This window comes from Arachis ipaensis, chromosome B10, assembly GCF_059453495.1.
Source record: "Arachis ipaensis isolate K30076 ecotype BB chromosome B10, ASM5945349v1, whole genome shotgun sequence".
Taxonomy (NCBI): Eukaryota; Viridiplantae; Streptophyta; class Magnoliopsida; order Fabales; family Fabaceae; genus Arachis; species Arachis ipaensis.
In genome coordinates this window covers 19,315,766-19,329,358 of record NC_142435.1, presented here as the reverse complement: position 1 = coordinate 19,329,358, position 13,593 = coordinate 19,315,766, and the positions used below count along the sequence as shown (strand labels likewise).

The 13,593-nt window shown below is 34.5% G+C and overlaps 2 protein-coding genes across 2 annotated transcripts; both read right to left on the bottom strand.

Moving 5' to 3' along the window:
- Nucleotides 1-6,805: 6,805 nt before the first annotated feature.
- LOC107620277 (protein FAR1-RELATED SEQUENCE 5-like) lies at nt 6,806-9,325 on the bottom strand. The gene is made up of 2 exons (XM_016322463.2): nt 7,013-9,325; nt 6,806-6,901 (listed from the first exon to the last, which is right to left on the bottom strand). Exons 1-2 carry the CDS (start codon nt 9,323-9,325, stop codon nt 6,806-6,808), a joined length of 2,409 nt encoding a protein of 802 aa, XP_016177949.2.
- A 2,646-nt stretch (nt 9,326-11,971) lies between these two features.
- LOC107621827 (conserved oligomeric Golgi complex subunit 8-like) lies at nt 11,972-12,569 on the bottom strand. The gene is made up of 2 exons (XM_016323816.3): nt 12,399-12,569; nt 11,972-12,203 (listed from the first exon to the last, which is right to left on the bottom strand). Exons 1-2 carry the CDS (start codon nt 12,567-12,569, stop codon nt 11,979-11,981), a joined length of 396 nt encoding a protein of 131 aa, XP_016179302.1. The 3' UTR covers nt 11,972-11,978.
- Nucleotides 12,570-13,593: the final 1,024 nt, after the last annotated feature.

The following is a 13,593-nucleotide window of genomic DNA, read 5'->3' as shown; positions in this document are numbered from 1 at the left end:
TTTCAAAAATAGTTTACATTCAAAGTATAAAGATTTTCTTAATAAAAGACTTCAAACATATTTCATATATCCGTAATTCAAGTCAAAGCATAATTCATTCTCTTTTTAAAAATTCGTTTTAATTAGAGTATCTGATTTTATAGAAATTTCGGCAGCATCTCCCCTAAAATTTGGACTTTGCCACCCTTTCCGGGTCCCAACAAAACCAACCATCAACTCTTTCCAATAGGTTCAAGACCAAATCAGTTTCCAATAAAACAAAAACTCAACTTTCAGATTGTCAAAATCATTCAAATCAACCAATCCAGAAATCTCCAATTTATCAAAACCAGACATTGTTTCAATCAAACAGGCAACCATATTCATTCAAGATAAAATCAGACAATTCATAAGACTCACATAACCACCAGAAATACATTTCGTACAACATATCCATTTATAACAATTTCTAATTTAAAATAAATCAGTTTGTATTGAAAGCCCCTACTTCAAGACGCAAAACCATATCCCAAACGCCTCACTGAGTCCTTTTCGTCTCAACTCAAAATCAACAGCAAACCACAACTCGGTATCTGATCACTTTCGCAATACTCACAGCAACTTAAAAGTGACACGCAACATACAGAACTCGAACCTACGTTACCAAGACCTCAGAGTTTATAACCAAACATAATAGGATACTAATGCAGGGTTTTCTAAAACACAACTACTTACCGAACTAAGAAAACAAACCAGCAGCGTTCATTGAACCGGCTTAGCAGCAGCCCCGGTAACCACCTCGAGTGGCGGCAGCGACCAGATCTCCGGCGACGATAGATGAAACTAACATACAGCGACAATGAAGCTTCCGGAAACCCAAAGGAAATGAAGACCAACATAAACCCTTACCGGCAGAGTTTTTCCGGCGATGGCGACGAGGTTTTCCGATGGCCAGAAACATAGAGGCGTAGCTTCCCGCGGCGGCGGCGGCAACAGCAAGGCACTGACGGCGGCGACAGAAACGGTTAGGAACGGTGGATCTAATGGCAATGCGAGCTCCCTCTCTTCTTCGTGAACGGCGACGGCGTCGGGCAGCAGGGAGGATGAATGACAGCGGCGCAGACAACGGAACGCGGCGGCGAACTCCTTCCTGCGGTGACTCCCTCGTGAGTCTTCTCTCTCTCTGTCCAATCTCTCTCTCTTCGTGCTCGCCGGCAGAGGCAAGATGGCGGCGACAGAACCCAGCAGCGGCGAACAGCGGCGGCAATCTCGGGCAACAAGGGTGGCGCGGCTCCTCCTTCGCGGCCTCCTCTCGCGCTTCAGATCTGACCTGCGACGACGAGGGCTTCATTGGCAGCGATGGCGGCGAGCTCGGTGGCAGCAACAGTGACCTCTCCCTCTCGGTGCTACTACTTTCTCACTCTCCTCGGTTCCGACCTCCTGGCGGCATCACGACGGTGGCGACGGTGGCAGTGACGCCCACCGGCGCCACCTCCCTTCCTTCCTCTTCTCTTTCCCCTCCGGTCCTCCCCCTCTGATCTCTCTTTCTTTCTTTGTTTCTTTCTTTCTTTGGCAGCAGCTATTGCTGCGCATTGAGTTGGGGGAAGGGAAAGTGTGTCACTGCTGTTGGGTTTTGGGAAACCGGGTAATGGGTTAGGGTTTTTGAGAAAATTAGGGCTAGGGACATTTTAGTAATTTCAAATAAAATTGTGGATAATATAGTAATTGAAACCCAATTTAAATCCAACACTAATTGTATATAGAAAATACTATTTGTTCATCAATTTTACAAATTATTTTCAATAAAATGTCCAAATCAAATAGTTGGAAATAATATACTTAATTTCTTCATTTTCCAAAATATTAGTATTAATATTTTAAAATATTCATTATTTAGTCCAAATCATATAAAAATCCTTATTATTTCACAACTATCGACTTTACAATTTAAATATATAAAATAACTCAGTAATTGTAGAATTAGATAAAATCTTAATTTAAATAGCCCAAACTCATTATTTTTGGATTTCTAGAACTTTAAGTTGTAAATAGAAAAATAATCCATAATTATAGAGTTTGGATGAAAATCTTAATTTATTTCAAATCCAATTAATCAAAACTACCTTTAATTACCTTCAATGAGATAATTTATGAAATTAAAACTGTAAATAGATATATGGTTTGAAATTAGTTCAAAATAAGACCTTTCCAAAAGTCTTGGGTCTTACATTCCACCTACCTTATAAAAATTTTCGTCCTCGAAAATTGAAGTAATGCATAAGATACTACATAGACTTAACACTACTTTTTAAATACTTTTCAAGAAAGAAAGAAATCATAACATCTATACATAAAATTTCAAATACTAGATAACCATAAGATTTAAATATAAGGGTATGGTATAGTGTAAGGTGAAAGATACAAGATAGGCTCAATGCAAAAAGTTTATATGGTTTCAAAACCTTACAAAAGCTTTGGAGAAACAATATAGGGTGCAAGTCAAGATAGGTGTTCACACGGCAGAGCTATGGTTAATGTGCCAAAAGGCTACAAGACAAGTTGGTATCTAACAACAGATATAGCTTTCACTCATGTATCTCGTACCCCTCTCTAAGTTTCAACTTCCTAACTCCGTCAACCACTTCACAACTTCATAACCATTCGCAAGCATAACATCTTCAAACTTGTTTGCGAGGAACGAAACTCTCACGACGTCTCATAACGTTGTACACTTGCCGCTTCACCTTCCGGATCCACAAACAGGTCTTAAGGAACTAACGCATCGCATTACTATACCTAAAGATCACACGTGACATCAAAACAATTCTCGAGTTTACTCAGAAAGATAAAAGAATTTGAAAAAGAAAAACAAACAACAAGGATAATCTCCGCAAGAGTTCTGAAAGAACTGCTGAATCCACAAGTAAACAAGGATGTACAATCGACGAAGAGTATTGGAAAGAAATTCAGTTTAACAACCTCAAGGAAGACTCTTGAATTAGAGAAAACTGATAGGAACACAAAAAGGATAAGCAAGGCAGTAGTTTGGAACTAAATCAAGCTGAGGTAACAAGTATAAAATCATAGAAGAAAGTTAACTAAAGCTAGTGATAACACTCTCAAGGTTTAAAAATTTATGTTTTAGTACACATAATACATTTGAATATAAGGAATGAAAAACTGAAAGAAAATCACCTCATGTGCTAAAAGAAATGTATATAACTCGCATTTCACAAAAAGGGTAACAGAAACACATATCAAAACTGCAATGTGGTTAAAAGAAAATTAAATTGCATTTTGTCTAAATAGCTTCCAAGTAAAAGATGGAATAGGCGAGGTTTGAAAAATGAAAGTCAATTGAGTTAAGGCCAAACAATTTTGAAAATCCTGAAGAACATTTAGGTACTCAATCAAATAAAGGTATACACTGAAGTTGTGGCAAGGTTGTAAGAAAATCAAATGTTTGTTCAAGAACTCTCAAAGTTTAAGTTCAAACAAGCGTGTATAAAATGTTATAGCAGATATGGAACAAGTTAAACTCTATTTAGAAAAGGAAACTTCGAGGTAAAAATTTGCTTATCAGTCGGTTTCAAAAATTTATTTAAAACGATGCATGCCAACTTCAAAGCAACTTTGTCACTTTAAAGAATAACTATGGATGCAATTTAAGCGAGAAGAATTGATTTAGATTTCTTAAGAGAATCCAAAACTTGTTTCAAAAGTTCACATCAAAACTCTAGGAATACACTTGAAATTGCCATCACATAAGAACATTCAAGAATATTTAAGATGAAATTAAAAAGAAATCAGACCAAACAAGAAAGGATCTTAAATCAAGGGAGTTAAAACAAGGTACACAAAGCATGGGATACTAAACAAGCTTTTCATTGGTCCAAAAGAATGCAAAACTCGTCAGGAAAAACAACTCAATTAACAGTGAATTTTCAAGAAAGAACCTTTGACTAAAGAAGGACAATTAGGAGGACAAACAACACACTAGATAGAAACAAATTCAAGCTGACTTAGAGGAGTAGGAAATTCAAAAGAGAAGGAAAATTGAGATTACTGGTGGAGTTCATAAAAGAAAAAGATTAGTTAATAACAAAATCAAGTATCACAACCATAGAAACAAAAGTTCAAAGAATTATCCCATACTTAAGAGGAAATGTATGAACCCAATATTTTCAAAAGAACAACAAATGCGTAAATAGTGTATCATGCTAAATTAAAGTCAATTTGTCAAACGAAAACTAACTGGAATAAAAGCGAAAAGCCTTTCCTTTAAGAATTTAAAATTACCTAAGTACATAATCAAATAAAGTTACGTATCAGAACCATAATAAAATTATTTTTGAAAAGTTAAATTGTACTTAAAGTAAGTGTAGTTTCGTAAACCGGTAAAAGAACATACGAGATATTAAAAATAAATAGTTTTTAAATTGCATAAGGAATTTTCAAAGTTTTATATAGATAGGTGTAGGGTAAAGTACTAAATTGGTCCTCTAGGTTTGGGCGTAATTCTGTTTTGGTCCTTAAGGTTTAAAGTGTTCTATTTGAATCCAAAACGTTTTCATTTAGCATCAATTTAGTCCCACAGTGAGGTCAAAATTAAATAATTAACAAAATGTCCTATATAACAACAGTTCAAGAACAAAATCGATAATCTGGAGAACAAGTACAAGCTCTAGAGGCACAAAATCAACCATTGATGCATCAATACATTTATTTATCATTTTCTTTAGTTTTATAGAAAATATTTTATTTATATTATAAAAAATAATAAATAAATGTATTGATGTATCAATGGTTGATTTTATGCCTCTGGAGCTTGTACTTGTTCTCCAAATTATCGATTTTGTTCTTGAACTGTTGTTATGTAGGACATTTTGTTAATTATTTAATTTTGACCTCACTGTGGGACTAAATTGATGCTAAATGAAAACGTTTTGGATTCAAATAGAACACTTTAAACCTTAAGGACCAAAACAGAATTACGCCCAAACCTAGGGGACCAATTTAGTACTTTACCCGATAGGTGTATATCAAATCAAAAGCGATTTTATAAAAGTTTGAAAATTAGTTATAAATATAGTCAATTAAAAGAAAAACTGAATCACCATTTCTTTAAACAAGACTAGGAGTATGGACATAAAAAGGCAGACTGCATCAAGACAAGTTCAAAGTCATGTCAAAAAATTACATGGGTCAAGAAAGAGTTCAAACAGAGAAAGACAGATACACCAAGAAATTCAAACCGACATATGCAATTTGGGATCAAAGAAGAATGCATATGAACAGAAAAATAGGATTGAAAACAAAATGTTTCCCAAAAGAAATGGCAACAAGAACATCAAGATAGGTCAATAAACAATAAGTCACAAGACATCCAACAGAATCCAAAGAACATAACTGTGTAACCTCGAGAAATAGTTTCTAACGTTCCCAAAACCCGCGATTTACCTTACTCAAAACTCGGATATCATCTATGATAACCCATCAGTGCTTTCATATACATAATTCACTAGTATTAAGCCGGCCAAACTTAATATCAGGAATCACGCAACGCAAGACTAATGGCATTAATCAATAGACCGTCAAGTGCATAAAGCTCTAATTCTCGTCATTCAACAAGACCTAAAACATGACAAACGCTCAGAGTATGCAATTGAAGCATAGTCAATCCATTCCTCAGGCTCTACAGGAAAGAATGCTCTGATACCACAAATGTAACACCCTAACTATCGAAATGTCACGCTTCCGGCTGCGCCACTCTGATAGCTCGAGTATTACCACGACTCTTATAATATTTAAGATTAAAATATGAGCCTGTTTAAAACTTAAAACCGCATAACCTTTCGATAACTCTTTTTCGTGAAAACCAAAGCATACATGTACATACAAATCAGATACAACTTTAAGATATATATATATATATATACACTAAGATATTGGATGAGGTTACCATATGATTGGATCTAAAGTTCAAAATCGACTCAGCTGTACAAACTGTTACGGTCATGAAGCTAGTAAATTAACTTCATTTAAATAGTAAGTCACAATTTAAATTAAAGTAACACAATTAACCAAAACCATGCAAATATAATTTCGATCACCCATTTATGTTACTATATAAATCCATCGAATTTGGAATCTACAGGGTAAATGGATGCAAATCGCATATAACACCCAAGGGAGTACGTTTTCGCATATAAACTACTAGCCAAATGTAATAGGACTCATCCTATTTGATTTACACACAAAACCCGTGTTTATAGATTTCGAATTCACTTTATTTGTATTATATTGTACTACATGAATAATTTTTTTTAAATTTAAATTAATCCATTATAATATTAATAGTTATGTAAATTAAAAATATAAAAATATTCAAATTATTCGTTACGTAAATTATTTTTATATTAGTTTCTTTGTTGATGATAATTAATTATAGTAGGAGTACATAAAGAGTACATAAAATTGAACACCAATATTATTTTTAATTTTTTGTTTTCATTTGTTTGAAATAAAAGTTTGTTTAGCACAGTTTAATTCGAATCAACTGAAATTTACACATACGACATAACTATCAAAAAGACCAACAATTTCTTTTAACATCAAAATAAAAACTATCATAAAGACCAACAGTTTCTTTAACATCAGACTAATGAAACCAGGTACATGTATTCACTCATTACCCCTTGACAAAATGATCTTATGGTTATCTAAATTTAGCACCAGTGTGTTCGGCACTTTGACTAGCCATGCTGAACTTTTGAAGCCAGTAAATACCCCCTTTCTTTAGGTGTTAATGGTTGAAGCTCCTTGATCATGCAGAAATGGTGTCTTGGCTGACCCCACAATTCTTGGCACGGCAAGATCTTTTTCCACCATGCTGACTTTGTCTCAAATCGAACCCTAATGACTGGACAATAAGTTGATTTACAGTATTTTTCCATACTTAGTATTGAAAAAATGAAATAGTAAATTATCATACGGTAACACTACCAATGGCGACTTTAAATTTAACACTAACCTCATCTAACATGTCCTCCTTGTTTGCTGTGCAATTTCGCCGATCATGTCCAAAACCGTGGCCGCGCTTGCATCGCCTAGCCATTTTGCCGTTGCCGGTTGACCGCGGTGCACCTTTTGACTTGATAATCTTTGGATCTAAAATATCTTCACCATCTACAGTATCATGCACGAAAGTTGAACTGTTACCCTTCGAAACTTCCGCTTCAATCTCTTTTAATAGCTGCGCTATCTTGGCAGCAGCGTACTTGTACGTGGCAGGCCGTTGAGCCGCTAACAAACACATAGGGAGGAAAGAAGTCCACAATGAACCATATCGCCCTCGAAATGCTCTATTACTATCCAAACCTCCGTCCGAGTCGTGGAATGATCCAGACTTAGCATTTTTGCACCACCTTTTCAGCACCAACCGCATTGGCAAGGCATCCTTCTCCAGCTCTTTCAAAACACAGATGATATGGCTGCATGGAATTTCTATGCTGTTCCAAAGCTTGCAAGAACACTCATACCTTTCAGAGTTGCTTTCATACAGTACAGAGTAAACCCGACGGGGCTTACGAAACTTTCTAAACATGAATTTCTCTGTGCTACCATAACTCTCCCTATGAAGAACTATCAACGCAGCCACCCCTTCAATCTGTTTCTTAACCTCGAAAAATATCTCTCTAGTGTAGATTTGTGACATGGCCCTCTCAATTGATTCCAACCCAGTGGTTATGACCGGTTCTGAATATAGAGATTTATAATCCGCGATAAACTCATTATTCCTGTAGTCCTTAACCACACGTTCAAGATTCTCGACCAACTCCAACAAACAATTCGAGGACTTGATAAACCTTTTAAGCGATGCATTAATACCCTCGCATCTTGACGTCGTTCTCAACCCAGCACAAAACGTATCACACAAATACGCATTTTTCCAATGTACCCTCTTCTCGTACGTTGCCCAAATCCATTTGTTCTCCTGTAACCCGAATGCAGCAACCATGTCTGCCCAATATTGATCAAACTCCTCTACCTCAAAATGACCATACACAGCAGTCTTAAAAGCAGAACAAAAATCATTATCCTTGATGTTTGAAACAGCATTCCGCGCTAAGTGCCAGGTGCAAAGTCGATGCGTGGCATTAGGGAATTCTGTCCTAATAGCCTCCTTCATTGACTCGTATCTATCTATAACCAAAACTTTGGGCTGTTTTTGATGCATGACCTCAAGGAAAGTGCCTAGCAGCCACTTATAAGATGGAATTTTCTCATCCTCCAACAACCCGAAACTAAAAATTATTGTCTGTCGGTGGTGATTAGTGCCAGAAAATATTACTAAAGGCTGGTTGTATAGATTCTTCCTATATGTCGAATCAAATGCCAACACGTCACCAAAGCACTCATAGTCATACTGCATTGCTCCGTCTGACCAAAACAGATGACCAAGGTGGTTTTCGGGACAATATGTGTACATCACAACAGCTAATGGATCCATCTCGGTTTTTCCCTTCAGATAACTTATTGCTGCTGCCGCATCGCCCTGAACAATCCGAGAGCGACGTACATTGTCGATATAGTTGTAAACATCCTTCTTTATGAAGTGCAAGTTTCGATAACCCCCGGACAAATATGAAAAGAACCCCATGATCTGATTGGTTTGGAATCCTGCTTCGTGCATACTATGAATGTGGGCTTTATCACCTTCGTTGATATTGCGGTGAGCTGCCATCACGTTAGTGAAAGCAGGCAAAGTCAAATCATGATTGTGATCTTGAACAAATATCTTCGTCCTCCACTTGCCACACTGTTTGTCTAAAAATACAATGAACTTCGCACTACAGTTGGTCCTAGTCTCTGCCTTATGCGCCCTTTTCCTATCCGCCCTCTCATAATGCTTCTTCTCCTGCAAGCCCTGTCGATTGCAATAGAAAAATTTCCTCACAACATTGCCTTCATCATCTTTAATGGAATCCCCTTTTCGAATCGCAAATCCAGTCGCCTTTGCATACTCCACATATCTTGCATAAGCCTCTTCAACCCCATGAAATTCGGCATCGGCCAATGCAGCCGCGGTTGAAAGCATCGAAGTGTCCACATCATCACTCATTTGATCGCCTGAACCACGTGGTGACTCCGATGAAGGCATTCTGCCACCATTGTCCCCTTCACCAAATACATCAACTCTCTCTACCGGCTCATTATCCTTGCCCACTCGTGACGGTGACTCTAACCCCTTAGACACCTCTTCCTCTTCCTCTTCGGACTCACTACTCCATCCATCGGTCCATTGACCCGAAAAGTCCGAGTTCCCTTCGCTGCCACTATCCATTCCAAGGCGTTATTAAGTATTTGCATTATACAATTCAAATTTAAACACACTGGCAACACCGAAGATAACATAAAATTCTAACATTTGATTCACAACATTTATCACAATTCAAGAAAAGTATAATTTTCAATTCTCTTAAGAATTCCAATTCTCTTCAAATTAAATCAGACGAAGAATAGAGTGCTACCTGGCTTTCCTAATGCTTTGAAGATATTTTAAAGCCTTTACCTAATTATACAAAAGCAACAACTTTATATATAAAAGAATAATTTCATATCAAAGAAAGAAACAAGTTTATTTTATTTACATCATCAATCCTTATGATTTTGGTAGTCCAACCCTTATAAAAAAAATGGGAGAAAGAAGATACATAAGAAAATTTATTTAAACTCAGATATTGGAGAGGAAATAGTACTAGTAGAACTAAAGCATAACTCAAGAGTAACACCTTAATTTTATGCAGAACAGAAATTGAAAATCAAAATCAAATAAAACAAGAAAAACTCAAATACATACATACATTAGATCATAGTTTATACTGGAATTTGAAGAAAAGTATTAAAATCTCTTTCAACCCTTCCAACAAAAGGAGACAAAGAAGATAAACAATTTCTTATTTTGAATCAAGAATATCAGACAAGAAAGAGTACTAGTAGAACTAAAGCAAAACTCAAAAGTAAAATATTTAATTTTGTACGAAAAAATTGAAAATCAAAATAAACTAAAATAAGAAAATCTTAAATAGATACATTCGATCATAACTTGTAGTGGCATTTATGAAGAAGTACTCAAATCTCCTTCAATCCTTCCAAATATAAAAAAAAAAAAGAAAGAAAGAAGATAAACATGTGGTTTATTTTAACAGAGGATATCGGACAAAAAAAGTACTAGTAGAACTAAAGCATAACTCAAACATAAGAGGTTTATTTTGTGCAAAAAATTTTGGAAATTGAAATACAATAACATAAAGAAAATTCAAATATAACTTCCAGTGACATTTATGGAGAAGTATTCAACTCTCCTTTAACCCTTTCAACGAAAGAATGAGAAAAAGAAGATAAACATGAGAGTTTATTTAAAACCAGAACATTCGAGAGAATAAATAGGAACTAAAGCATAACTCGAAAGTAAAAGATTTATTTTGCGCAAAAATAATTCGAAATCAAAATAAAATAAAATACAGATCACTCAAATAGATAAGTAAGATCATAACTTGCAGTGAGATTTATGGAGAAGTACTCAAATTTCTTTCAATCCTTCCCACAAAAATTTCTAACACAAACACTTTTTATAACTAATGACTCTCTCTATACCATCAATGTGAATAAGCTAAATATACATAAATGGTCTGACACATACATCTCTCAGCAACTAAATCAATAATACTTTCTAAAGATAAGAAGAAAATGAGAAAAAAATTTGATTCATGAATACTAAAATATGTACACACATTATTGTTAAATTTTTTGTACAATCAAATGGCATGTTTTAGTACTTTATTGAATTCATTAATATTGGATACCAACAGAAGTAAGGTACTTTTATTGAAGTTTCAATAATAATCTAAAGACGACCATTTAATATGGTTCCAGGAGCCATACTCATTCAGCATACTAAGAACAAAAACAAAATACTCAACAATGACTGCAGACAAAAACGAAAAAAGGATGATAACATACCTGAATGTAGCGACTGCTAATGCCACCGATGATATACCCGTTGTGCCAAGCCGCTTCCGACACCTTGATGTTTAATTCCACCCACACAGTCTTCTCCAATCCGCGCCTACCAGATACGACGCAAATGACCCACCATGCTTTTTCCCCGCTTTCACCTCCAACTAGCGCCCTTCAACGCTGTCCATGATATATCCCCGCCTCCGACACCTTGATAGAATAATCCACACAAATCACCTTCTCCAACCAATTTCTAACAGGTGCCGCGACAACAACTCACAATGAATTTTACCTCTGCAGACAACCGCCGGCTACAAAGAGAGGCCAGCAACCTTCAACAACGATAGACTCACTACACCATTCATTCCCTGTTTGAATTTGGAACCCTAACTTTGGCTTTCAAATTTCTTTTATTTTTTCTAATAAATTTTTTTCTCAAAAATAAATTTCAAATTTATGATTTTACCCTTCATTAATGTTATCAACTATTATTATTTTTACTGTAATTAAAAAATTCATTTGGTCATAATAAAGTCAATCACAATCTCTAACTGCAGGTGTCATCAAAAATTGCAGTACACATCATATGGTCACTTTGGCCACCTTAACTTCTTGGCCACCATAGAAGCTCCCATATATATATATATATATATACTTTTAATACTAATATTGCATGCAACCTAAATTTATCCCGTATGCCAACAAAAAGTTGACAAATAAGTTAGAATTTGTAATAAATTCTATAAAAAATGATAAATATTACATATTCCAGAAGGAATTAATAACTGAAACTCATTCATAAAAGAACGTTGATATAACATTTTTGCAATATTTCTATTTGTTAAATGTGTTCAAAAGAAAACCAACAAACATTAAGGGGAAAATAAGCACTGCCATAGAGTTATTAAGATTTCAAAAGTTTGAAATTAAATTGTTAGAAAAAGATACATAAATAATTATATATCTAACACAAAAATTCATACAATAGTGGTTTCTCCGTTCTCTGCTGCTGCCGGAACATCGCCATTCTCATCTGCACCCTTTGCTTTGCCATTGTTCACTGGTTTTGGGAGCTCTCTTGCAGCAGAGGATGTCTCTAATAGGCGGCTGATTCCGTCATACAAGTTCTTAGCATCCATAATAATTGTTGCTCCACCGGGGTAACATCGTCCAAAACATGTTGCAGAATGAGGATAAGCAACCTATACATCAAAATAAAAATTTCAAGGAATCAAGAACATATATTTACAATAATTTATTGAAAGAGCATGAGAGCAGATTAGCAGCTCAAATTATAAACAATAATTTTGTATCGTACTCCACTTAATGGGACAAAGGTTAGTTAATTTGTTATTATTTTTATAGTATCAGTCTCATGGATGTAAATCATAAAGCACCTCAATAAATGCCCGGCAGAGTGAGAGGAAAAGTCCTGATTCGTTCGCTCTGAGCACTCGAGTTGTATTGTACAGCAACAATGAGTCAGAAACAGCTCGTAATCCCTTAATCAATTCTTGGGCAACGACATGTTTTAGACTTATTGGGGCACATGGACGCAGCTCATTCATTGCTGCAGATACACCTGCAGCCACCAAAGAGATAGCAGTGCAAATGAATCCAAGGATAAATGAGACTGACTAGGGGATGGAACACTAAGTGATGAAGCACAATAGCACATATAATAACATCATCCTATCATAAGATTAACCGCACACATTAATAAACTTGCTACAAACATCACATATCAACCATGAATATTTCTATTATGCATTGCCGTTTATATTTTTTATCTGATCCAGAAGTTTATAGACACATTCATACACACACAAAGTGATAGAGTGTACGTGGTATCAATCAACAATTGACCATATTGTAAAATAGAAATTACACCGTTCAATAACTTCTGGTAGAAATTGGTTTTGATTAATCCAACTAGATAAAGATGTCAAAATTTTTTTTAAATATTTTTTAATAATTAAAATTTAACATATATAATTAATTAAATGATATTATTTTTATTAAAATTAGACCGAACAAATCAGTGTAACCGAAAAATCAATAAATTAAATTTTAAATCGATCTAAATTATATTATTTTATAAAAAATAACTACAATATCCTTATTATAAAAAATAACTAAAATACTCGTATATATATATAATATATATATATATTTTTTAAAAACTCTAAATCTTAATTTTATAACAGCAAAGAAAAAAAAAGTTAAAATTTAAAATTTTTAAAATTAATATATATAATAAGAATATTTTAATTATTTTCTATAAAAAAAATATTATATTTATTTTTTATAAAAATAATATTAATTTAAATCAATTTAAAATTTGATTCACAATTTTTTCGATCAAATTAATTTATTTAACCTAATTTTAACAAAAATAATATAATTTAAATAATTATATATATTAAATTTTAATTATTAAAAAATATCTTAAAAAAAAACATTTTAAACGTGTTTCCTGCGTGGCTCCCTTAAGAGAGACAATAGATTATCTAACTGCGCATGCTCACGAGTGTATTTCAATTCAGCATTTCCTCTAATTTAAACAATCCTACAGTCAATTAATAATATCTT